The 24,626-nt window shown below is 36.6% G+C and overlaps 1 protein-coding gene across 1 annotated transcript in view; it reads right to left on the bottom strand.

Annotated features, from left to right (window-relative positions):
* The window catches only part of TBC1D5 (TBC1 domain family member 5), a 294,668-nt gene that overhangs the window by 181,248 nt on the left and 88,794 nt on the right, over window positions 1-24,626 (bottom strand). The window contains 1 exon segment of the mRNA XM_035894107.1: window positions 11,476-11,610. Coding sequence (XP_035750000.1) covers window positions 11,476-11,575 — 100 coding nt within the window. The 5' untranslated portion in view covers window positions 11,576-11,610.

Genomic DNA, 24,626 nt, shown 5'->3' with positions numbered 1-24,626 from the left:
CTTGCAGAAAAAATGTCTATTTTAATTCCAGAGCCTCTAAACCAGAAGTTTTCACTGGTTATAGTCACAAGAACCCCAAAACAGAGCTAGAGTCTTCCACAGTATAAGCTCTGATTTACATTCCTTCTTTCAAATTCAAATAAGCAGAAGACACATACATACTCATCTGCCACGGCATTTTTTCTAATCTTATTTTTAGAATAGCAACAATTAATGCTACACTTTTTCTGGCAATAAAATCTCAGTCTTAGTATAGCCAATAATGTTGTGGCCACCTAGCTGTGATAATTCAGAACGGAGCTTTGCACACTTTTGCAAAGAAGCATTTTCTTTCGTACTCCAATAAAGAATGAACCAATATTGGGTTGCAAAAGTTTGGAGGTGGCCCTGTGGCTCAGTATGGTTCTCTCTTCCATTAAGATAACATCTGTTCTGGCCACCAGTCTGCAAATCAAATTTGATGAGAATGCATCTGAGTGCAAAATAGAAATGCCCACTAATGGACAGATTTATGTTCTGTTGCTCCACCCTTTAAATATTTCAAATGAAAAGTAAACAAACCCAACAATGGTATCTTCAAATATTATGACTAACATATAGAAATCGTACCCCACTATAATGAAACTCAGATATTTTCACATCATTGAAAATATATTTTCATGTGTATTACATGAGAACTCTATCATTTCAATTACACTTCGTTCTGAAACACTATACAGTTCATTTTTCCTAAGGTTAAATCGTTGATTCCATTACAAATCCAATTTCTCAGAAGAAAAGAATTATCACCACCATAAAAGCTTTATCTGGATGAAGTTTGTGCCTTTTAACTTCTAGGAAGATCAAGAATAATAATTTGTAATAGGATATCAAAATTTTAGTGGAGAAATTTATCATACAGGCTACTTGCTAATATTTTGGTTACGTGGTCCCAGTTGCACTAAACTGAATGGGATTTGTTCAAAAATTTGAGTGCAGTCTTCCTATCCCAGAGTTTATGTATTATTGTTTATCACTAGTATCCAAGCAGAAGCATTTAACTGCCAGCTGTTTGTACAGAATTAAGATACTTAAGAGAAGAAAATTAGAGCAGGGTTTTGTTTGGTTTTTTTTTTTTTTTTTTCAGTGGCCATTAGAGTTTAACTTACATGAAATTTGATTTTTAACCTTCCCACCTACTTTCCGTGAAATATCAAACAGACAGCTATTCCATGTACCTCAACAGTAGCTGATGGGTAACCACGGAGGTACCACTGTATCCACTGATTTGCAAGGTACATCGGAGCAATGTGTCAAGCCAGCTAATGCCCCAAGTATCTAATAACATAATGAAACAGTAAAAGCAGTATGTAGTGCTTAGTTTAAAAAAATCTCTTAGGAAGTTTCAGTATTTTGCCTCTTCTTAAGACAGGAGCTGGCAAAGCTGAGATACAAAATAGTGAAATAAACAAGCGCAAACAAATCAGCTTTGATAACTATTTCATTAAGCTGGAGTAGCATTCTTTAAACTTGTGGTCAAATCATGTTTTAATAGTAACACCCATATATGTCTGTACTGAGCCATCATTCACCAAAGTTTAGGGAATAGTTTAACATATGCAAAACTTTTTAACTTTATTTGATTACTCATAACACTCAAAAGGCAGCAATGATCTGCGTTTTCTAAAACATTTTTCATTTCCATTACAAAAAATACTTTTAGTTGAAATCTCTAAGCTGACAAGTGCTTATTTATTTTAAGTTTGTATACAGAACATGTGTGTGTTCTGACATGTACCTAAGTGACTCTTGCTGAGTGGTGAATTAGCTACCTGCTTCACAAAAATTGGCTGAAAGCAAGCAAGAGCTGAAGGACAGCATGATTGCTGAGGCAGCATCCCGGACCTTGAACACTCTGGGTCCAGTTCCTGGCACTGCTACAGACTTCTTGTATGAACTAGGCATAGCATTTCACCTGCTTCAAATTTCTTTTTGCATGAGAGCATCTAGTCTAGTTATTCTTCCTATGGCAGTTATGAGAATGAATTGTGTAGCTTCTTTGGTACATGACACCTTCTAACAGGATGAGGTAAGCACACTGATGCAAAACCAATATCCCAAGTCTCACTTCCCTTTTTAAACAGAACAAGCCATGGAGCACAAACTGCGTCATAAGCTTGTGTGATTGTCACAAATAGTGAAAATAAACCTAATTTGCTATATCTTTTGTGTCATTTGTACTGCGGTTGAAGCATTATAGTCACATGATTACTGATGCAGTGATCTAAACATCTGACACGATGAAAAAGCTGAACAGGGATACTTATGAATAACTAAAAGATGATACTCTAGATCTGACAGAAGTGCTCAATCTTGTCACAGGGTGTGTGAGTATATGTATATCCATATAAATCTCAGGCTTAAAATATTTAGAAACAAAACCCAGCAATAGTTCACTTACACAAAACAAGATTTAAACATAAGCTCACATACATGCCTTTGAAACATGATGTTCCTTATCCGGTATTGTTTAGACTTGGGTTAGTTTGCTATGTTGTTGACTGTGGAGAAAGACAAAAGCAGAAAGGCTAGGCACATTGCTCCCACTCCCCCCATTTTAGCATTCAGTTTTTGTTTAGAGATAAAGGCATTCTCCCATTATCCTGTATATTTAACCTTTTTTTCAATTATTGTGTATCTTACGAGGAAAATGAAGACCGGGACTTTTAAAAGTCAGTTCTACGTGCTCTGCCTCTGCGTGGCCAAATCTTGACACCAAATGCTTGAAATCTGAACACTCCCAAAATTCAAGAACTCCAAGGAACTTAGACAATCCAAGTACCTTGGGCTAAATTACTGCTTCCCTTAGACAAAAAGGGCACTCAGGCTTGTTACCTTTACAGTCAATTGGAACCTAGCCATTAATTTTAATAGGATCAGGATCAGGTCCCTGACTTTTTCGACATCAAAGAAACATCTTTCACAGTCATTTTGCTATAAATAATTAAAGCTGATTAGTAATAATAAGGTACCTTAACCAAAAAGGTAAACAGTGGAGACATTTATTATCAAAGTAAGAAAAGAAAATTAAAATAACCTGCAACACTTTTGTATGTGCAATTCATCAGGAAACGTTGTAAAAGAACAAAAACAAATGTTGGCTCATTCCAGAGGTTCTTTGTCATCATTAATGTATTCAGGTTTTCACAGCTGAATTGCTGTACTTTGAAAAGATTTTCATGAAAGGCAACTCAAATTCAACGTTTAAACAAAGCTGTCAGGTTACCAAGATTCATATTTGCTTGTATGTCCAGAAAATGTTTTCTCCTTTTTAAAAAAACCCTCTAGGTTAGAAGTGTTATTATTCTTTTGCTCTCGATTTGTAAACAACAGAAAATAAGCTTTTGTTCAGCAGCACGTACTTATTTATTTATTTTCTATTGCGAAGCTGAAACCAGCAGTTAGAAATATCTGTTCCAAGGCGGAGGTGAAACTACCTGGTATGGATATTTTACTTCATTACTAGTTCTGTTCCTCAAATTGATACAAATGGCCTCCTTCTGTTTCTGTCTGTCTGCTTGCCTGATCAGTGGAGCTAATTGTCAGAGCTGGGGAGATCTCCTATACCTAAACAGAAGATACGCAGTCTGTAACCTGCTTAATTTGCCTTATGTCCTGGATGGCCCTCAGTATGTTGTTCATTAAAGTATCAGCTGTTTCGGTTGTAGCAGTGGCAACCTAAGCATAGGCCTATTTTTCTTTGTTAAAAGGCCAGATTTTGTCAATAAATAATACACATCTTACCAGATAATTCCTTACCACTCAAAACACGTACAATGGTACTTTCTTTCTCTCCCCTTCCACACCTACTAGTTTCGCATGTCCAAAGAGGGCAAGGACAGGGGTAGCCAAGGAGGCTAAAGAATCAGGCTTATTAGTCAATCAGAAGACTAAAGCTGAGGCTTTGCAGTATCACTTGGCACTTAAGTGAACATAGGTTGAACTCTCCCCCTTTTAAAATAAGGAATTCCAGATCTTTATGAATGTCCACATATATGAAAGACAGGAAAGATTCCATCTGTGCTGACATATTTCTGTTATATAGAGCAATCAATTTCTAATACAATCAAATCTGTGGCAGTTAAAGCCTTTCAAAATGTTTTAACATGCATTTAATCTCAGATACAGAGGTCTGTAACATCAGCTAGCTGCACACAATTCACAGCCTGCTTTGTAAATTACAATCTTCTGTACGTCAGGACAGAAGTGAACTCAAACATTTAATTATTATCCTGTACCAATCATGCTGGCCTCAGCTAGAATTCTGATTTACTAGTCCTTTATTATACATACACAAGTACAATCAAACTTGTACAGTTCAATTTTTTTAAATTAGGAGAATCTGCCTTTTCCATATGTAGGAGATACAGCCATTTAACATAATTTGATCATTGCCTAGAAACACTTAATACGTGAGGTGTTTATGGCTAGTAACTTTCATCTTACATTTTTATATCAAATCTGAGTAAAATGTTCAAAGAATGATTCCATTCTTACCATTAGCTTCTGTATAATTTCTAATAATGAGCTAGTTTTAACAAATTCTTAATTACATTTACAGAGGTTATATTAGAAAATATTATTCTGTTTTAATTTTATTGTTCAGTATGTTACTATAGTTAAAATGGAACTTTCTGCTTGGTATTTTAAGCTCCTCTAAGCGTGTAAAATTTAGTGAAAAATCTGTTCTTTTTCATTCAACTTACAGCGTTTCCTTTTATACCACATGTATCATACTACAGGTATACTAGGAAGCGAGGTGAGAACCAACTAGTTGAGCTTTAACCTGGATTTGGGAAAAGCTAGAAAAAGAAAAAGAAATGCTGAAATCAGCTTTTCCCAAGGTAGGGTCACAGGGAGTTATCAGAAGAATGACATGAGGCTGACAAGTGATTTATGCCAGCGTTTGGGCAGGGCTCTATCTGGAAAGAACTGGAAACTCCCAGCTGAGATGACTGAACCGAGGTAGTGTGCCAATGTCATTAGTGAGAATGGTCTTATTTTCATACACTGATTTAGGGTAGTACTTTCAAAAATAACATTTTGGATTTCTTTTAGACCAACAGACATTGCTGTCCAAAAGGTCTTCTCTAGTATCTGCCTTATCAACCCCTGGAGGCAATTTCCCTATATCATGTTTGTGCCAGTTGCCTATGCCGCAGCATAACCTCCAAATTGGCATTAATGTAACACGCAACTCACATGAAGCCACCAAAAAAACCCGGGGCTATCAATTCTAGAGAGGAAAATCCAACTCTGGAAGTCAGTAACCCACAGGACTGTTTCAGCCACTCACATTCGCTCCCACAGCTGAAGTAATTTAAAACACTCCTGCAGTTTCTAAATACAAATTTGCAGCAAGGCACTGAAACCAAAGGGCCTCACAACCGGCAAATTTCTAAGGGCATGTCAACACCCGTCCACATACAATCTTGAAAGGAAAAAATGTACTGCTGCTGGCTATTTTCAACTAACTTTAAATTAAGTATATGTATTTTTAAACATGCATAGCTTCCCCGTTAACTGGTCTCGTAATAACAATGTATTTCTAATACAGAAAAGAGAAAACGAGGAGTTGTAGGGAAGGAGCTGTGACAGGCTGAGTTAGCTCAAGACACACTGTGTTGCTCCAATAGCCTTTGTCACTACAATCCTGTTGCTGCTCAATTAAAAGCAAGCTAAGCAGTAGTTATTATTAATAAATGAATATTAAAATGCTTGTTATGTCAGCATATGGCCTTTGAAAATGTAAAAACCATTCTTGCTTTTATTCATCCAATACGAAGCGAACCAGACCGAAGACAGCTCTTTCTCCTCTAGCACACTTGCGCCTTTAATGGAAAAGCCAAGCCCAGGAGGAGAAGCACGAGGGTTTTGCACGTGGATCGCTAGCAACAAACTGTGCTGGCGGGGCACACCGAACCTTTCTGCCTGAAGGACACAGGGCATTCTCAGGGCCTGGCACAAACCATAGCATGAAATCCCAAAGGCGTTAAGAACCATCACAACCCTCAGCATCTCCTGCTGCCGGTATAATGCAAAGAGGTTCTCTGTTTCAATCTTGTCTTTTTAATGAAAACACAAAGTAGCATGCATATTTAAAAGCACTCTTAAGAACACAATGCTATACTTCGTGTACATGTTCCTCCCTGGGGAGAAGATGAAAGAACACACATAACATGACACACGTGACGTCATACAATATACTATCAAAAAATATTTGATATGAAAGCAATAAGTCTTCAAGAACTCACTATATTTGCATTCGCAATTGCTTTTAACTTAGGAATGTACTTTTCACACAGAGAAGTCTAGACCTCTATGGTTGTTTCTTTTAAATGTCATCATGGAAATGATCTCTAAAACCAGAGACAGATGAACGCCATGGAGGGCAATCTGCATTAGTGTTGTCTCCCTGACTGAAGGGGGTTGTAAGGGCAAAACCCCCCAACTCCTAACACTGAATAGTTACTGACTGATTAGGAGATAATACAATTTTCTGACAGCAAAAATTCACTTAACGCTGGAATTAATGTGAAAGGGTGTACCCAAGACCAAAATAGTCCCATGTGAATTACACTTAAGATTTGGGGAAATCATTTAATAGCACGTGAGTCCTGTTAAGTCCAGAGAAGGTGGCATTTACTTTATTAATTCATTCCCTCTGCTTTCTACATGTTTTCTGTATAACATTGATGTAAACCAGATATCTCAAACTACATGTAAGATATAGTTCTACATGGTAATACTTTCTAGTGATCAGGGTTATGAGGTTACCACCAAGACCACAAAATTCTCCAAAGACAAACAATGGAAACACACAGAATATGGTCAAAATGGAAATATGAATGTTCTCTTACCATCTCTCATATTTTTTCATGGCAGCCTTGAGAATCAGGAGGGATGCAATGGTAAATAAGTATGAGGTGGGCAGCTAATCTATCTCAACAGGATTAATTTCATTCACACACTCCAGTAGTTATCTTTGTCCTTCCAGCGACATCAGCCTTCTCTGTCCTCACCACCATAGCCTTTAGATATGAAATATACCCCCCCAACCTCCAAATCCAAAACACTCAGACCCATTAAATGTTTCCCCTTTTCTTCTATTAAGAACAAAGAACACATTACATTTTTCTATGTGAAGTATGATATTAAATAATAGCTTGTACACTAATTAAAGCAAATGTAATTGTGAGAACACACTGACATTGTTAAAGTAAATTACCCAATTCGTTAATAGTTTCATTTCAAGTGACCTTAATTGTATTAATTGTGATATTGAGCAAATTAAATTGAAGAGTATTAAATGCATTGTTCCAGCCTGTCCTTAGAGGATCAACTTTTTCATTACATCAATGAAATGGGAATACTACCTACTATGCTCTTCAAAACTTGTGTCAGAATGTGGTGAACGCTACAACTTAGAGTAAAAATTTACGGCACCTCAGAAACAGTTAACCTAGTTATCCCGTTTCAATGTAATAGAAACCTTCAGCATTTGGAAATGAAAAAAATAGTTTGTCAGATGCAATACACAGTGAGGAGGTAGAAGAGCAAATTTTGTGAGATTTCTCTTCATATATTCAGGGTTTATAAAGTCTCTGCTGGAGACAAAAAAAGATAAGATCCGTCAGTTTCTCTGATAAAGATGCCTATTTCAGAGGGAATAATTCAAAAATAGTTAGAATAAAATGAACAATATGAAGATTTTTAGAACAGAAAATGTGGCAATATACCATCAACTTACTACAGTCAAAAGAAAACAAAACAATGCACATACACAGACGTGCATGTAAATTAAAATAGAACCAGATCCAAAAGATATAATTCAAAATTAAAATTTCTTAAAAGAACGAAAAGCTTAATTTGAAGTATCAGATTAGAAAAGTGAGAATCCCTGCCACAGATTTCTTACCAAGTATTAAAAATGCAATTTCAAAAAGCATATCTGAAAGCATATATGCAATGTACATTTTTCTATCTTGAAAAAAAAAATCAGATACAAGGAAAACAACATAGGCCAAATCAACCATCAGAAAAAGACTGAAATACTATCTTATCTGGGTTTTTTTAGTATTTTAAAGGACTAGAAAAAAAGATCTTGACTGTCAGTTAGCAGCCTATCATGAATTTTGTAAACTTGCAAGCAAGCACATTCTCATGACTCATCATAACTCAAGATTCAAAGTTCCTCAGCTATGCAAAATTTGGAGTGCTATGAATGCCCAGATCTTCCTCCAAATGACACTTGCCTCATCCATTATGCTCTACTTTTATTTGTTCAGCTAGATAATTATCTCCTACCTAGCATTTGCAACATTGAACCTTGCAGCTGTTCCTAGTGAACTATGTCTTATTCTTCTCAGGCCACTGCTCCAAAATCTCAAGAATACTTAGAATTGTATTCTGCCCTCCATTGCGCTAACAGCCCTTTCCCAAATAAACCATGTTTTCTCTCTATACCTTCACTGAGATTTTAATAAAAGCACTGAGTACTACTAGACTCAATCAACATACTTCCAGAATGTCATCCAATATATCCTTCCAAGCTGACCGCAAAGGAACAAAAAGTAGTCTCTGCATGCAGTTTTCCAACCAGCTATACTTAACAGCAATCCATGTATTTCTGAAATTTCTTTCATTTTATGAAAGTGCCTCGTGAGAGAATTTCAAAACTCCAGCTGGACATGACATCTCCTGGTTCTCCATCAAGTTTTGGTATCAGCCGCACATACTAAAAATACAATACATCAGGTAGATTAACAAATCTGACTAGCTCTGTGATTAGATATTTAATTTCAGCACCTTTATCAGTGACGTGCTTTATTTTTATTACCTCATCTCAGTGAAGACTTCTATCACTTTGCCTCCAAGATAATGCTTTAAGTATTCAGCACAGCTTCAAAAAACAATTCAGATGTCCTGATATCCCACAATATTGCATAGAACATGTCCGACTGATGGACCACCTCTCTTGCAAATTTCTATTATACAGAAGACTTGAAGATACAGATTTTCACCAAGTGATTCTGTACCATGCCTGAAACTTGAGGCTCAGTTGAAAAACCTTGTCTTGAAATTCTTCTATGAAGACAATGATGGACAGATTGCATGGACGGGAATGACTGTATACTTTGATGCCCCAAAACCTAACACCATCTAAGCATATGCTTCTTTTAAAATGAAATATTAAAACTTCAAAGACTTGTTTTGGATATATAAAGTTTCAAATTAAAATGCAGTATGTGTTTCACAGTAAAAAAACCTATGAAGATGAAATGGATGCTTTATATAAAATATTTACATAGATAGAACATAAAAAATGTACCATAGTTGGTAACCTTTATGACTTGGGGAACCATGTATTTACATATCTTTATCTTCGCATGTGCGTATGTGTGTGTTGTGTATATATTTTTAACAGTTGACAGCTGTTTTAGAGCATACAGAGATGCCAAGCTGAATGAGGGTCTTGATTACTTCAAGATTAGCTATCTAAAGTTTCTATTCATTTTAAGTGTTGTTAGTGCGAAGAGTCATTAGTCACTTCCTTGTCTCATAGAACATCAGCATACATTTACATTGTTAATGAACATTTGGGGTAAATGAATTAATGGCACTTTTAAACATCAATTCAATACTAATAACTTTGTATGTCATAGAAATGTTAAGGTTGGGATAAAAATGAGAAACCTTTTCAGTCAAGGTAACTAATCGCTTCTGGGCACAATAAAGGGTAAAATTAACTTCCAGTGGTTTTTTAACAGGGTAAAAATCTTGTTTTTTCTTGAAACAGAGTTGAAAGAATTACCAGTATTTTTTAAGGCAAAAAATCAGAAGAAAATGTTTATCATCTTCTTGAGTGGAGAAGACTAGAAGCAAGCTATATTTCCTCTGGAAAATGGTTATTATTTTACATTATTGCAAAAGATTATTTTCAAGTTTCTAAAAATATGTAAAAAAATGCATTTAGTTTATCAAACTAAAATGCCTCTATATTGTTAAGATGTCAGATATAATAGAGGAAGAACACTGACCTAGAAAAGCTATTTCATTTAATTGTCAGGTTTTAAAATACTTCCCCCTAGATGTTCATTCTCATTTTCTAACATTGAAAAAGCTTTATAAACCAATGAAGAAAAAATGAAAAAAAATTAGCTCAAAGGGACAATGAATTTTTACCAATATATTTTAAAGCAAAACGTCAGCTTCTTAGAAACTGAAGTAATAAACCTGACTAAGCCAAACTTGGCATAGCTTTTTTAATAAGCACTAGTAAACAGAAGATTTATAGACAGACACACCCCCACAAATTAGTTGATCTGGGTGAGGGACTTAGGAAATGTGACAAAGTTGTTTCAACTCTGCAATTTAAAATAAATTTTTTATTTTGCCCTCCTGGTACAGTTGCGCCAGGGGAGGTTTTGGTTGGATACTAGGAAAAATTTCTTCACCAAAAGGGTCGTCAGGAACTGGAATGGGCTGCCCAGGGAAGCGGTGGAGTCTCCATCCCTGGAGCTATTTAAAAGGTGGGTAGATGTGGTGCTTAGGGACATGGTTTAGTGGTGGACCTGGCAGTGCTAGGTTAACAGTTGGATGGGATGATCTTAAGGGTCTTTTCCAACCTAAATGATTCTGTGATTCCATGTGTTCAATGACTGGAAAATTACAGGTAGTTAAGATGCCACTGTGCATAACTGAGTACTTGAGGAACGTTTTCATGACAAGGACGAGCTTTCTCGTTAAGCTTATCACTTCCTTCGAACCAACTATACTGTCACTACTAGCAAATAAGTAGAAAAGACAAGCAACACAGACACGCATTGCATTATGCAAGCAGTTTGTTCTCACTGTTCATTAGAGTCTTCCAAATACTGCATTTAATTAATTTACTTTAGGTTACACAGTAATTTCTACCTTTAGAGCCTGTTCATTCTGTCTCAACTTCCAGGTTTATTTTCAAATAAGAATATAGGTGCTGAGTCAAACAAGAAAAAAGGAAAATCAGCCTTTTTATTTGCATAATCTCATCCAAAATAACATACTGAGCTTTACTGCAGAATTAAAAAAAAAAGGAAAACAGAAAAAAACCCTAAACCCAAAGCAGTGTAAGACCCCGTGCTTGAGAAAGTAACAAAAAGCCATGCTGCATTTCAATGTTCTTATGCTGAAGTGAGTGTTTGGCTTGTGATTAAAAAAGGATGACAGCATATTAAACATTTGGCTAATGTTTCTGTCTGTGATTGAAAGTTGACTTTTTGTGGTTTTCATTAATGTCAGTGTTCTACCCATACTCTGCGAAATGTTCTTTAAGTTGCCCTGTTCAACTTCATTGAGAGAATAAAACAAATTACGACAGGTACAGTTATCATGATACACTTCTATAAGGTTTCTAGGTATAAAGTCAAAAAAGTACAAAAATATAGAACTCACCTTCCCCTGGCTTGTTCAAATAACTCTGCAAGGGATCAATGCCTATTTCTTGTTCCTCTGTTTGCAAAGGGTGACTGGTTTCAGACACAGAATGATACATATTGGCAATAGTAAATCCAACTGAGGGGTATTTATCTGGAGGAAAAAAAAGAAACAAACACTTCAGTGTTTCTTTAGCTATTTTTCAATCACACAAGTCAACAGCAAAAATGCTTGAAACCTTTCCTAATTTTTCAGGCATAACGTCACCATTAGATGTCTAATAGCAGAACAGCAGTGTTTCCATTCAAATATTGTATTATTTGGAGTCCAAAAGAATTGTTGTAATACCTCCAACTATCACACTGCAAGTAAAAGTCCAAGTGTGGTTTCAACAGACTGTAAAGTGGGGCAGAAGCCTCTTTCCTTCCTTTTTCTAGTTCCCCCAACTCATCTTTTGGTCTGATTCCAGGGAGAACTGATGCTAGTCCTTGGGGATGATGAAGATCATAGAGCAAAGTTGAGATGAGACCCATCTTCATCAGTCTTCTGGACTCAGGACCTCTTATCCTAGGAGAACTTTCTTTTAATCACTTCTTTTTCAGAAATCATAGGTCAAGTATAAGATAACAGAGAGGGGGACGCAAACTCACACAAAAAGAGAGAATGAGATAACACTGACTGGTATGATGGCTGATTTTGGTGTTATCAAGATTTATATTAGCTTTCTAGAAAGATGGTGTTAAGGAAGCATTTGAAGAAACATAATCAGCTAGCTAGTGAATATCTACAACGAAGTTCTTCCAAAAATGAAGGGCAAAAGAGGAGAAAGCACAAAACCGAAACCCCAGGAAGAACGTGACGCGGGTTCATCACCACAGGCGGCTGAATGGCATTCACATCACCATCACGTAAGTGAATAAGAACTATGTTAGAAGTTCACGTGAGGAATGTTGGAAGCTAATATTGGCTGCAACGAATAAGAGGATGCCAATAAAAGGGTGAAAAGCAGATGGTGTTATGGTCAGAGCAGTAAGAAGGAAAAACGACCTTTCCAGTGCATTAACACCACAAGAGTACATTTGTCAAGACTGCATTTTGGTCACTGTACAGCAATTTATTAACCTGCAACACAGAAGAACTATGCCAGCCAAATAGGTTTGATTTGCCCAAGCACACTAAGTAGCTGCCTACGACTGCCAGCTGAGTTTTAAATATCACGTACTCTAACTGCTTAGTTTACAAGTACCATAACTTTCTAACTCCAAGAAAATTAGATTTAAAAAGAAATATAAAAAGAGAAACACAAACAGGTATGCACCTACACTTTCAGGATTGGTATACTATCAATTTGAAAATCACTTCAGTTACGCTTTCCCTTTGGTTCTTACAAGGCATGTCATTGACCATATATGCTTTATACTTTCGTTTTACTGTCAATAAATGAAGGAGGACTGGGATTCTTCCGACCTTTCTAGTTTTAAACAGTATTCACCTTCTTCATCTTCCTTCTAAGTTATGTGGGGGGCAAAAGAAAAAAAGATATTAAATAATAAACATACTAGTTGGGCCATTCTTAGGCATTTCCTTCAAAGCAATTCACCCAGACTGTTTCTGAAAGGATGCGCTCTCTCAGCTGGATTCCTTGAGGGTTTTCTCCAGTATTTGCCCCGGCACCTGTGTGGTGCTGAAATGATCATACCATCATCTCTCACTACTTTTTAGCTAGAAGAGATGAAGCTCTTGGGAACGTGGAGGCGGGAACTGCAGGAAGGTAGGACTTTTGCAGTGGTACACCTTTATGTCGAATTATTACAATCGTATGACTAAACACACCACTAAAGCACAGAACTGCCTTGCACAACTCTTTGTATGAGCTCAACAAAATGTATTATGAATGCAAATACACATCAGGTGTTTCCTTTATTTATAAACCATAATAATGAAAAGTGCATGAATGGTAACTTGGAGAAAAACATTTATAAACATGCTACCCACTTAAATAACATTTCAAAGTTTACCTGCAGTCTTATGACTACATAATATAGAGAGATGTTTATAACTACCCAATATCTTAAATAAATAAATGAAAAACTTGAAAGAATTTACTTTAAAAAAACCCAAAAAAACAACAACCCCCCAAAACCCCAAATACAAAAGACAACTTTGCAGAAAGAGATGTTTATAGTTTTCTTCTGCTGGATTTTTAGTTGCTGCTCTTGTTCCCTTTGCTATATCATTGTAATTACCTTTCTACTGATCTCTTGATTTTGTCTTCACAAAAATTACAAGCTTATTTCAAACTGTGCTGCCAGAGTTTCACTTCTTATTTTTACAGTCCTTCAGACATTGCTTCACAATCTGACCAAGACACAACCCTGAGTGCTTTTCAAACTGAGAACCAGTGACAAAATGACCTTACCAGCCTTTGCAGTTTTAGCAGCCAGCACTTAGTTAAGACACAATATGCCTCAGACTTACATTGTCTTACATCCATTACATGGTGTGAAATTAGCTCTAGTAAGTTTGCTCTTCTATAGTCTTCTTTTCTGTATCCACCTTCTCTTTTTTTAAATACTCCCCAAATGCCATGCCTTTCCAACATACAAGAGCCATAATTTACTTTACAGACTGTTACAGCAGTTTTAAACAGCTGAATAGATTTACTTTTGATACTTGCACAGTGATTTAATCAGTTACTTGTGTTTGTTTACAGATACATTTGATTAGCGTTAAAAAAATATCACTACCTATTAGTCTTGTTAGTCCTTAGTCCAAGCAATTTTCTTTACAGTTTTATACTTAAGTTCTTTTCAGCTCTTCTAACAAAGAGCAAAGAGAACTATTAAACAATTATGATTACACTTGGGATCTTACTCCGAGACAGATTAATTCTTTACAGGTTTGAGGTTGATTTGTAATGGCCTATAACATATTGTTCATATTAAATAAGATGCAATTTAAAAACATTCTCAATGTGAAACAATAAAAATGTTATAAAAATCTGAAATTCAATTATTAGATTGAATTATAAGACTCAATACTGGCTATCTAGTTAAATCCTAACATCTCAGTCAAAGCTAAAAGAGACTCTTTTATCTCCTCCTACTTTTTTTTCTCCTCCAAAGATGAAAGGCTAAAAAACCCGAAGACCAGGCACCCTTCCCAGCACTGAGAGTTCAACTATTCTTTATTAGACAAGAAAAAATAATTATGTCTGCATATGAAACATTTATCTAGTTAGAGGAATGAAAAAAGACACTAATCCACCCATGAGCCCAAGGAAAAGACAGGCATATAAACTCCTTGTCTGTAAGTACGGGAGCAGGGGAGCCCTCATGTGCCGCAGAGGACAGCATCACAGGTCTGCTCCTCACCGAGCAACACACATGGAGCAAACCCAGTCGGTCTTCCAGCAAAGGCAGCTTGTCAGTACATCCATGATCTGTCAGCCCACATTCTCAATGGAGACCAAAAATCCCTCGCAAGATACGCTCTTGGACTCCAACACAGAACTGCACTGGGCATTAAAGGGACTCTATGGAGATACTCGCCTATAGCACAACATCCTCTCTCCCATGACCTCCTCCGTATTCCATAGGTGATAAAATACCAACCTGTTTCCATTAGGAAAAATGGAACTGATGTTTACTAACATCTACCTTACTAACCACTTCTTTCTCCACAGCGGGGATCAACTACTTGTTGTATTAGATAGTCTGATTTAACATACCCTTCTAATTCAGAGAACTCCTCTTGTTCTCAGTGAATACTTAGCTCTGAAGTCTCTTGCTCCTTTTTTAGACATGAGGAGGTTTGTGCATGTGAGAGTTTACAAATCTTTTGCCTTCTGTATCAGCTGCTCTAGTGCATGATATTATTTCTACCACCTCTTGCCATAAATCAGACCTTCTTACACAGTCATGCCTTCATCAGCTTTGCCATTCTTCCTGTATACAAACCTGCGAGTTTGGGATGCTCAAAAAACCCCAATTTGAAACATTCAAAATGAAAACCATTTTTTCACCAGACTGTCAGTGGCAGCAGCCTCAACTCAGCCATACTTCATCTTCCATTAATATGCATAAGTCATATCTATCTAGTTAGAAATACAAGACAAAGACAAAAGTCTAAGAGAGATATGCTTCTGTCATTAGCTGAACTGCTGATGAAGCACCAGTCAGGTCTGAGCTGAATTTGGGCAAAACACAGCAAAAACATGTCTTACACAAACATTAAAGTATATCGCTATAACCAGAATATAACAACAGTCATCTGTAATAAGATTAAAATAGATGTTCATTTAATAAACTGATTATAATGAGTGTTCAGTTAGAAGATGAAAAGTTCAAAATAAAACCAAACTTTATAAAGTTATTTTAGGTTTTTTAGCAGTTTTTTAAAGTCATTTTTCTCACTACCACGACAGCAAGTGGCATGACTATCCTAATCTCAAAAATTTTGATAAATTTAAAATCAGTATTTCATAAACAAAAAAGCACAGTTGAATGTGAATACTGTACCTTATTTCAAGTCATAAGACATTCGTTTACCTCTTCACTTGCAACAGATACTGAACACAAATTTCAGTATCCAAAGGAACAGCTTACGGATAACAAGCATTGTTTCAAAAATAGTTACTAAATTATTTCAGTTATAAAAAGCTAAAACCACCTAATCGAAAAATGTTTCCCTTAATCATTAGCATTTATATACACTTTTACAAATTATTTATTCAAACTACAAAACACACCAAAACATACAGAAATTAATGTTTAAGATGTGAAGAGTATTCACGTTGTTTGGGCAAAATTAGAAAATATAATCAGTCTCACAAAGGATATTTTGAAGGTGTAACTGAGTTGGTGAAAAAGAATTAGGCAATTCTGAGCTTTTAAAACATCTCTTCCCGTCCCCAGTGGTGAAATGAAAGGAGAGGAATTGCAGGGTGGAGGACATACTGAGGACCAGGGCAGAAGAACTGCACGAATTGTAGCACTTGCCCCACTCTTGCTCTCGGATATCCTCTTATCCCTGAACGATCAAACAAAAAAGCAAAACTTTTTATGCTTTAAGAAAGGAAAAACAGAACCCACTAACACTGAGGAAGAAGCTGAACAATGCTGTTTCATCTTGGTTATGCTAAAAATAAAAATCAGTTTATATTAGTACCAGCAAAGCTACCGGAATATGACACTTCTGAAAACTACTGAAGCGTACCAAAGTATTTAAATAATACTTTGCATTCATTCTATTAGACTGTATCAACCACCTTCTCCAGATTATCTTTGGGCCTTTATTTCATGCCATATAGCAAAGTTTACCATTTTAATTACTTAAATTGATGACAAGTAGAGGAAATACTTGTTTAGCTAAGTGATAAATTAGCTGCCCTGTGAAGTCAAATTGATTAAAACGACCTGACTAAAAGCAAATGTCTGATGTGGTAATGGTCTTATGCATGTTTTGTTAAGTTTGACAGCATCATGTTATGAGGGTTCACAACTCTGCCCCTCATTTGAAGCTTATGAAGTAATCAAGCATGTTAGCACACAGAAGTGAGGATTCTCCAGAATGTGAAAACATTTTAAAGTAGATAAGGAAATAAGTATTAGGAGAATAAATATGCATTGTGTTTATTTAAAGCAATGAAGTACAGATGACTGGCAAATAGTCTAGAAATAGTTCCATACCTTGGGTTTTCTTTTGCTGGCCAAATCTCTAGGCTTTAAATCATTCCTCCTAAACTAGGAAAGAAAAAAAGCAGTCATCCTTTCTCTGAATAGAGGGCTGAGTAGGAGACAGTCCTGAGCATGAACTTTGGTAAATGAGGATCATGTGGTATGTTTCAAGCTGCACACTTTTTACTAAGACACTCATTAACAGGCATTCTTGAAAACATTCTTCCAACCTGTAGTATTCACTGCTTTATTCTTTGCTCTGGCAGTGATTTTTATTCAGGACACATGGACCACCTGTCTCATAGCATGGAGATCTTCTGCTTTCCATCACTTGAGCCCTTTACTACCACCACCTCCATTTAAATACAGAAGATACTAGTTCAAGTGCCTCTGAAAAAGACCCCAACAAAACCACACCAAACACAAACAACTCCCTCCCCCCCCCCTAAAACTAGCTAAGGTTTCTACTCAGCCACTTCCACAGGTTGCTACCACCCACTGAAGAAACATGCCTTTGGAGGAACACTTGCTAACTCAGAAGAAAAGTGCACAATTTGACAAACTTTAGATAGCACAAAGCAAGTCTGTTTTCTTTTATAAAACGTATCAGATTATGTATCATTAAAATAGAATGATGCAAACATATAAATGGACTGACATGGTAGAGCAGATGAACATTAATGTCAGCTGGGGTCCAGAACAAAACAAACAAGATCATGCCACTGATGGACAGGTTAACAGCCAGTGAGTCTGATGATCATGAAATGCAATTAATTTTGTCCCATTTAATAACATTTCCTCCATTTTAACTTCTGCCTGTCTGATCTTTAATACAAAAACAGAGTTACATTGGACTTTAAATAAGTTAATTAAGTATTAAAATCAATCATGTGAAAGTCTTAATATTTAATATTGTTAGATTGTATATCAAAGTGGTTTTATTATTTATTTACTCCAAACCTTTCCAGAATACTTCATGTGGCAACAGGGGGTCTGTATCTCACAAGATAAATGCATTTACAATGCCAAATAAATTATATATAAAAGCATTTGTCTTAATACATGTCATCCAATATTAAATATCACCCATTGGTACCACCCTGAAACCCTAATCCATTTTTACCAACCGCACATTTGTATTATTCAAATGTTGTCTATTAAATAGTTGTCTCAAGAGCCACAGTGAAGGAATACATACCTAAGAACAATTATCATAGGAGCGCTAAAGCACTGTCTACAGATTTAACCCTACAACTTTCATGTCTTACCAGTACTTAAACATGCAAAGTATAAATTCAGTAGTGAATTAAAATGTCAGGGATAAGAAACAACACAAATAGCCTGGGACCATGACAATGTATTCTCTTGGTAATTCACATGATAGTTAAAAACTTTTTTATGCTAAGAGTTTAAGGAAAAACAACACAAAACTTTATCATACGTAAACGCTTTAGGTTCTATTAATTTGGAAGATAGGAAATCTTCCACATATTTGTCACAAGCAGGGAACTAGTTCATGCAGTTGCTAGCTTACAGTTTTCTTGAGGTTACATGATGGTAAGATATGCTAGTTTGACTAGGGAAGAAAAACTTGAATAAAGCAGAGAGGATTGAAATCCGTATGTAATGTTGGCCACTATATTCAATACCCATAGCCCCCTACCAACCTTGGCAACAATGGTTCCCAAGGTCTAACGCTATGAATAGTGACATTTGACATCTATGGTGAAACAATTTCTCTCTTCTGCATTGAAAATGGTGACAATGAAAGTATAAACAGCATCAGCCATCTTAATTCCCAATACTACAGTTATGTGTTCAGTACGGTCTGATCTCAAAAAAAAAAAAAAAAAAAAAAGACACAAAAGCCAAAGCCAGTCTCAATTTTGCAGTTTGCATTTCCTAAAAAAAAAAACAAACAACCCAAAACCCACCCCAACCAACCCCCAAACCCTCAGCACAAAACTATACCTATTTTTAATGAAGGCTTATGTGACTGCTCCACAATGAGGCTGTTAAGAGAACGCAACTTTGGTCTAACATTGATCTCAAATAAGAAATACCAGCAAAATCAAAAAAGAGTCAAAGTCAACAGCTAATCGTAGCCCCTCCCTGAATGCTCCTCCCACCCCACAGGATCTAGCTGGTTAGCAGCAGATGTGACGCTGTTTTATTGCCCTGGTTTTACTGTACTTCCTTCCTTTCAACTGAAGCACAGCAGGGTTTGGTTTCTTTGGTCAGAGCACTGCTCCGAGGAACAGTGCAGCCGCCGTGGTGAGCACTGTCATGAAGAAGTGGAACAACATCTCTGAAAAGAGGTTTCTTGGCCTTTTGAGGAGTTTTATATGGCAGAATTTTTAGGGGACCGATGACTAAACCCCACTAGCATGTACAAATAACAGTGTTCCTGACAGTGGCTACAGCTATGCGTGATACAATTATTTATGAAAGAATTCTTGAAGGGTAAAGAGGAAGCAGTAGCCCAATCTTCTAACACAGTAGCAGTCAGTTTACCAACAGTGGTAATATAGGGAATAAACATGAGGAACTGGTAGTCCTCACACATGATCAAAGTTATAACTTAATTAGCAAAACAAGTAAGACTTGATGAAATAAATCACATTACTAGAATAGTAATAGTACTATTTACTCAGAAAGAATATGTCAGTCAAAAGAGCAAGAGTGCTGTCTTGTAAAGAGAGGTTACCTGCACTTACTCTGAAATTGAGAAAGTAGGAGAAGGTTGAAAATTTGGATAATCAAAGATGGTGAGAGAGAAGACTACGATACTCACAGATTACATAAGTTAGAAAAGGAATCTAGCTGGACACTGGGTGTCCAGTAAGTTCTTGGAATATACTGGTGAAAGGGAATTTTATTTAATTGATTTGCATTTAATTTTAAAGCAGGAGGAAGAAAAAGCAGACAGATAGGTTACTGGATTAAACTGAGCTGGCTTCTAAGCCACAAGTACAAATCAGCTCAAAACAGAAAAATGAAAAGTTCAAAAGTAGTCTTAGCAGGACAAAGTTCATGATTCTTCGGAAAGGAAGGAGGCAAAAAACCATTATAATAAAAGGAACAAGATTTCAACAAAGCAAGTTTCAATTTTTAGGCAAGAAATGAAACCGGCATCAGGAATTCGGGTAATTTGGCCAATTCTTTAAGAGAGTTCTCTTGTACTATATGCAGGCTATCCCGATGCAGAGAAGGGACAAAAAAGGCAATGACATGAACTTGGCTAAACCACAAACTTAAATGGACCAAAGTACGCAAAGTAAAAATTAGGTCATATAATCCAGGTTGAGTACAAATAAGCACAAAGTTATAGGGTTAAATCAGAAAGGCAAAGAACAAAGATGCAATTAACAAGGAACATCAGGAACAAGGAGAGAACATTATGTATCATGTAAGGATACACATGTGAACACACACTCTCTTCTGAGAACAATGAAAATACTTGATCCGCAATTTAAAGGAGAGGGAGAGTTATCAAAGATGACAAGGGAGGTGAAGTATTTTCTGCTTCACTCTCTGCTAAGCGTCAGTTGCAGATCAGATGGCTAACACATATAGCACCATTTAAACAATATGTAGGTTTGCTGGGAGAAAGGAAAGATTAGAGAACTAAGTAAATCAGTTCTTTTCAAATCATCACATACAACTCAGTTTAAGGTAATTTCATGCAGTAGTTTTGACTCAATTGATACTGTTGTCAAAGCAGGTAGAGTCCCATCCTTCTCCTCCTCCTGACTGATCATTGTTACCCCTGTGCCACTTCCCCACTACTGGCACAAGCACATACATGGAACCAGGTTAGTCAACTTATATGGCTGAAGCTATCCTGCCAAAAGAGTAAATTTTAACCAAGACCAGTGAAGACTTTGTACTTGGCTAGAATAATCAACTACAAAAATACAAGATGAAGAGCAAGTAGTTATGAAGCAGTTGTGATAGAAAGGATACGGACAAGTGGATCATAACTTGGAAGTGAGTCAACAATATCATATTACTTCAAAATAGCCAAAACAAGTTGATAAAAATGAGATGTGTAAATCTCCTTCCATCAACTGACGCTGGTAAGGCCTGAGCCACAATATCGTATCCATCTTTAGACAGATAGCACAGAGGGACAATAACCTGCAGCTGCAGTCCAGAGAAGAGCAACAAGACCAATTAATAGCCTAGAAATTATAATCTATGGTGTAAGACTGAAAGAAACTGAATGTCTTACTATAGTGAAAGGAAGATGGGAGGGAAGGAAAGGAAAAATGGAATAAGAATTCAAATTTTTACATCATTCAACTGTGAAGCTACTCCCTTTTCTTACCGTAATCTAAAAGTGCTGAGAACCCTATTCATATTAAAATGATTCAAACAATTGGAAACCCATATAATGAAAGAAATCCCTTGTTTATTTTATTTTAGAATGTATTCTATCTACCTGGTTACAAAACAATTCAACATAATTTAAATTAAAGTTTTGTCCTTCCAAAGATAGTTAGGAGATTAAAGTAGTTTACTGCTGTTTATGGTATGGAAATGACTGCTTTTAAGTATTTAAGAGTTTTACTTTCAGGAACACACAGGCACCATGCTATGCTACACACTTTATGTTTTAGTAATACACGTGTAACTCAAAGGGCCAAAGAATGTCAAGACTGAAAGAAATCATCAAAACAGTGAACTGGAAAAAATGGCAGCTTAGCCTGCAGCCTTACCCAAAATGATAGTAACTAGCTTGGACACTAAAAGTGTATTCAATAAGTTTCTAGGATATCACAGCTTTAAAGTAGTAAGCAATTAATCTAGGATTCAGCCTTTATTCTTTCACTATTTTTAGAAACCAGTTTCCTACAGGGGTTGACAGAATTTTTATAGAAACACCAGCGTGTTCATGCACGCACAGAGGCATTTACATCAAATATTTCTCTTCTAGAGATACAGATGCTACAGCAGCATAGTCTCATGCTGAGGCACAAGGAAAGTTGGTGTAAGCCCCATTTGCTAAGAAAAAAGAAATTTCATAGGCACTTTCAAAGGAGCAGAGACAGAATTTGTTTTGTATCTTACAATGAAGTTTCTACATAACATGAAGAACCGTAATCCATGTTCACTTATGCGATCCAATCCTTATGAGTGAGTTCAAATGGGCACAGTTACAGAGGAAAACCAGGTGCAAGAAGAAAGCAAAGACAAGGTGCTATCGGCAATCTAATTCAGCTGCAGTGCAATGAATGCAAATTGCAAGGCTTTCCCATTGCTTCTGCCAATGGGAGCAGTGGCTTGCTTGAGTAGGTGTAAAAGCCATGCTCAGAGGAAAAAAAGCTTCAGAGTAGGGCTACCCCTGGTAAAAACTATGTTGAAGTTTCCCATGAATGCTCCCTCTCACACCCAAATGCTCAGTCTCAAGACATACTCCATGTACGGCACAGTATTCACGTCATGTACTGCCTGCTCACATCACTTCTCTTCAGCCTTGCCACATCAGGAGTAACAAAAGGAGGGTACTTAGGAGCCACTCCAGGGGCTCAGTATTTTTGTAGAATATTTATTCATATCTAGGGTGTGGTGAATTTCAAACAGCAGTACCTAAATAAAATGAAATAAAATAAAACACCGCAAGCAAAGGAACCCCCTAAGACTTGGAAACACAAGGTGTAGAAGAAACCTGCTAACTTAACCAGGCAGCTGACTGCATGAAAGCACTCTATACCAAGATACCACTGCTGCTATGAGTAAGATTTTACCCTTCCTTTTTTTTAGTAGGAACCGTACTCCATGCTACTAAAGATGAGAAAGCAGGTTCTTCCTTTTGTAGACAGTGAACTCTGCTGCTCAGCACATCCTGCTGCATCTCTTTTGTTTCTGGCGTTCAGGAACTCTTAGGACTAATGCCTGCCAAGGTTAGTAATATAAATGGGAGAAAATTATAGTGCAAAACTCTTCCTTCTTTAATAGGTTGATCTCTTAATACAGTGTTATCTGTTACAACTTATTTTCCTATCCCTTCCCACTCTCATATTTTCCATTCAAATTTTTCAGCAGCTGGATGAAATGTTCTACGCTTTCCTGTACATGCACATCAAGCCATCAAGGGAACAAGTGGTCTTGCTGAAGTCTTCAGACACAGAGAAGCTAGGCAGGCAAGGCCACTGTAGCATAATGATTTCTATAATGCACTGTTACTTAGAGGCATTTATTCCTCCTAAAATATTTTCTGCACAGTCCCTGCTCCTTGTAAAACACAGGCATAGAAGTCACCAGTAGAAGCAGCATGGTACATCAAACACACCCTGGCTGTACCACTTCAAAATCTGAAATAGATGCAGGTCTTAAACAGCAAGTAGGAAAGCCGTACCTTGCAAGGTTTTAGAGGAACAAAAGTCTGGCTATAAAAAAAAATATTAATTCTACAGAACTTTAGAAATGTACCCTAAAACTTACAGTAAGAACAAGAATCCATAACATTAATTCAGAAATAAGGATAAAATACACTGTTTAAAGGGGAAAATATTGATAAAAGCGAGTTGCAATTTATGAGTTTAAAGGGCTTTTTGGTTTGGTGGTAAATCTGTCTTACCAGAAACATCTGTCACCAAAACAAGTTCTATTTTCTTTACCTTAAGTCCTGGGTGTACTTTGCTTTAGAAGTGGGTCAGCACACACTACGCAGCAAGAAGCAAAAGCCTGGTTTTGCATGACATTCTTAGACAACACATACGTAGCAGGGCAAGATCTAGGCAAGATCAGGAGTCAGCTAAGGGATCCATTGACCTGAGAACTGTGTATGCTCTTCTGCTCTGGGGAACGAGAGCAGAACAACAGGCAGATTCTCTAAAGCTTTTTGATTTTAAATAGATAATCAGTAGATTGATGGCTCCTAAATACGTTAGGCTTAGTTGAGTGTTGTCTCTAATTCACCAGCCACTATGGCATGACTGAATCGCCCAGCGCTGCCTGAATACCAAGTTTTGTTGCATGGAGCCAACAAAAAGGAAACGGAGTTCCCACAAAACAGTGAACAGATTTGAAGAATTGTACTGGAACAACAGCTGTCATTATACTTTACAGAAAGCTTGCAACACCTTTGAGGCTAAGCTTTTAAGCCCATTTTATTAAAAAAAAATAACAGATGTAAACAAGATATGGTTAGAAACCTCCTTGATTAAATTTTTCCTATTGTTTTTAGAAAGCCTTTGCAGACAGTTTTCTTGTCTGTGTTAGATGGTCTAGTATGAGTTTTTACAAATATTTAACATACAAATCACGGTAGCATTAACACTCTGAATCCTCCTGGACAAAATAGCTGTTTTTACATACTTCTTTCCAACTCTTTTTTTTTTTTTTTTTTTTTTTCCTCTCTTGTCCTGCAGACTGTATGATCTCATTCTTAAACTGGTCACATGCAAAAGCCTAGAAAAATGTTCTTTTTGACATGTTATTGCGTTTCTGGTAATAGTTGAGGTAGAGAAGTGACCTAGTTCAGGT

This window comes from Egretta garzetta, unplaced genomic scaffold (genome assembly GCF_000687185.1).
Source record: "Egretta garzetta isolate BGI_Z169 unplaced genomic scaffold, ASM68718v1 scaffold94, whole genome shotgun sequence".
NCBI classification, from domain to species: Eukaryota; Metazoa; Chordata; class Aves; order Pelecaniformes; family Ardeidae; genus Egretta; species Egretta garzetta.
This window is presented reverse-complemented; position numbering and strand designations above follow the sequence as displayed.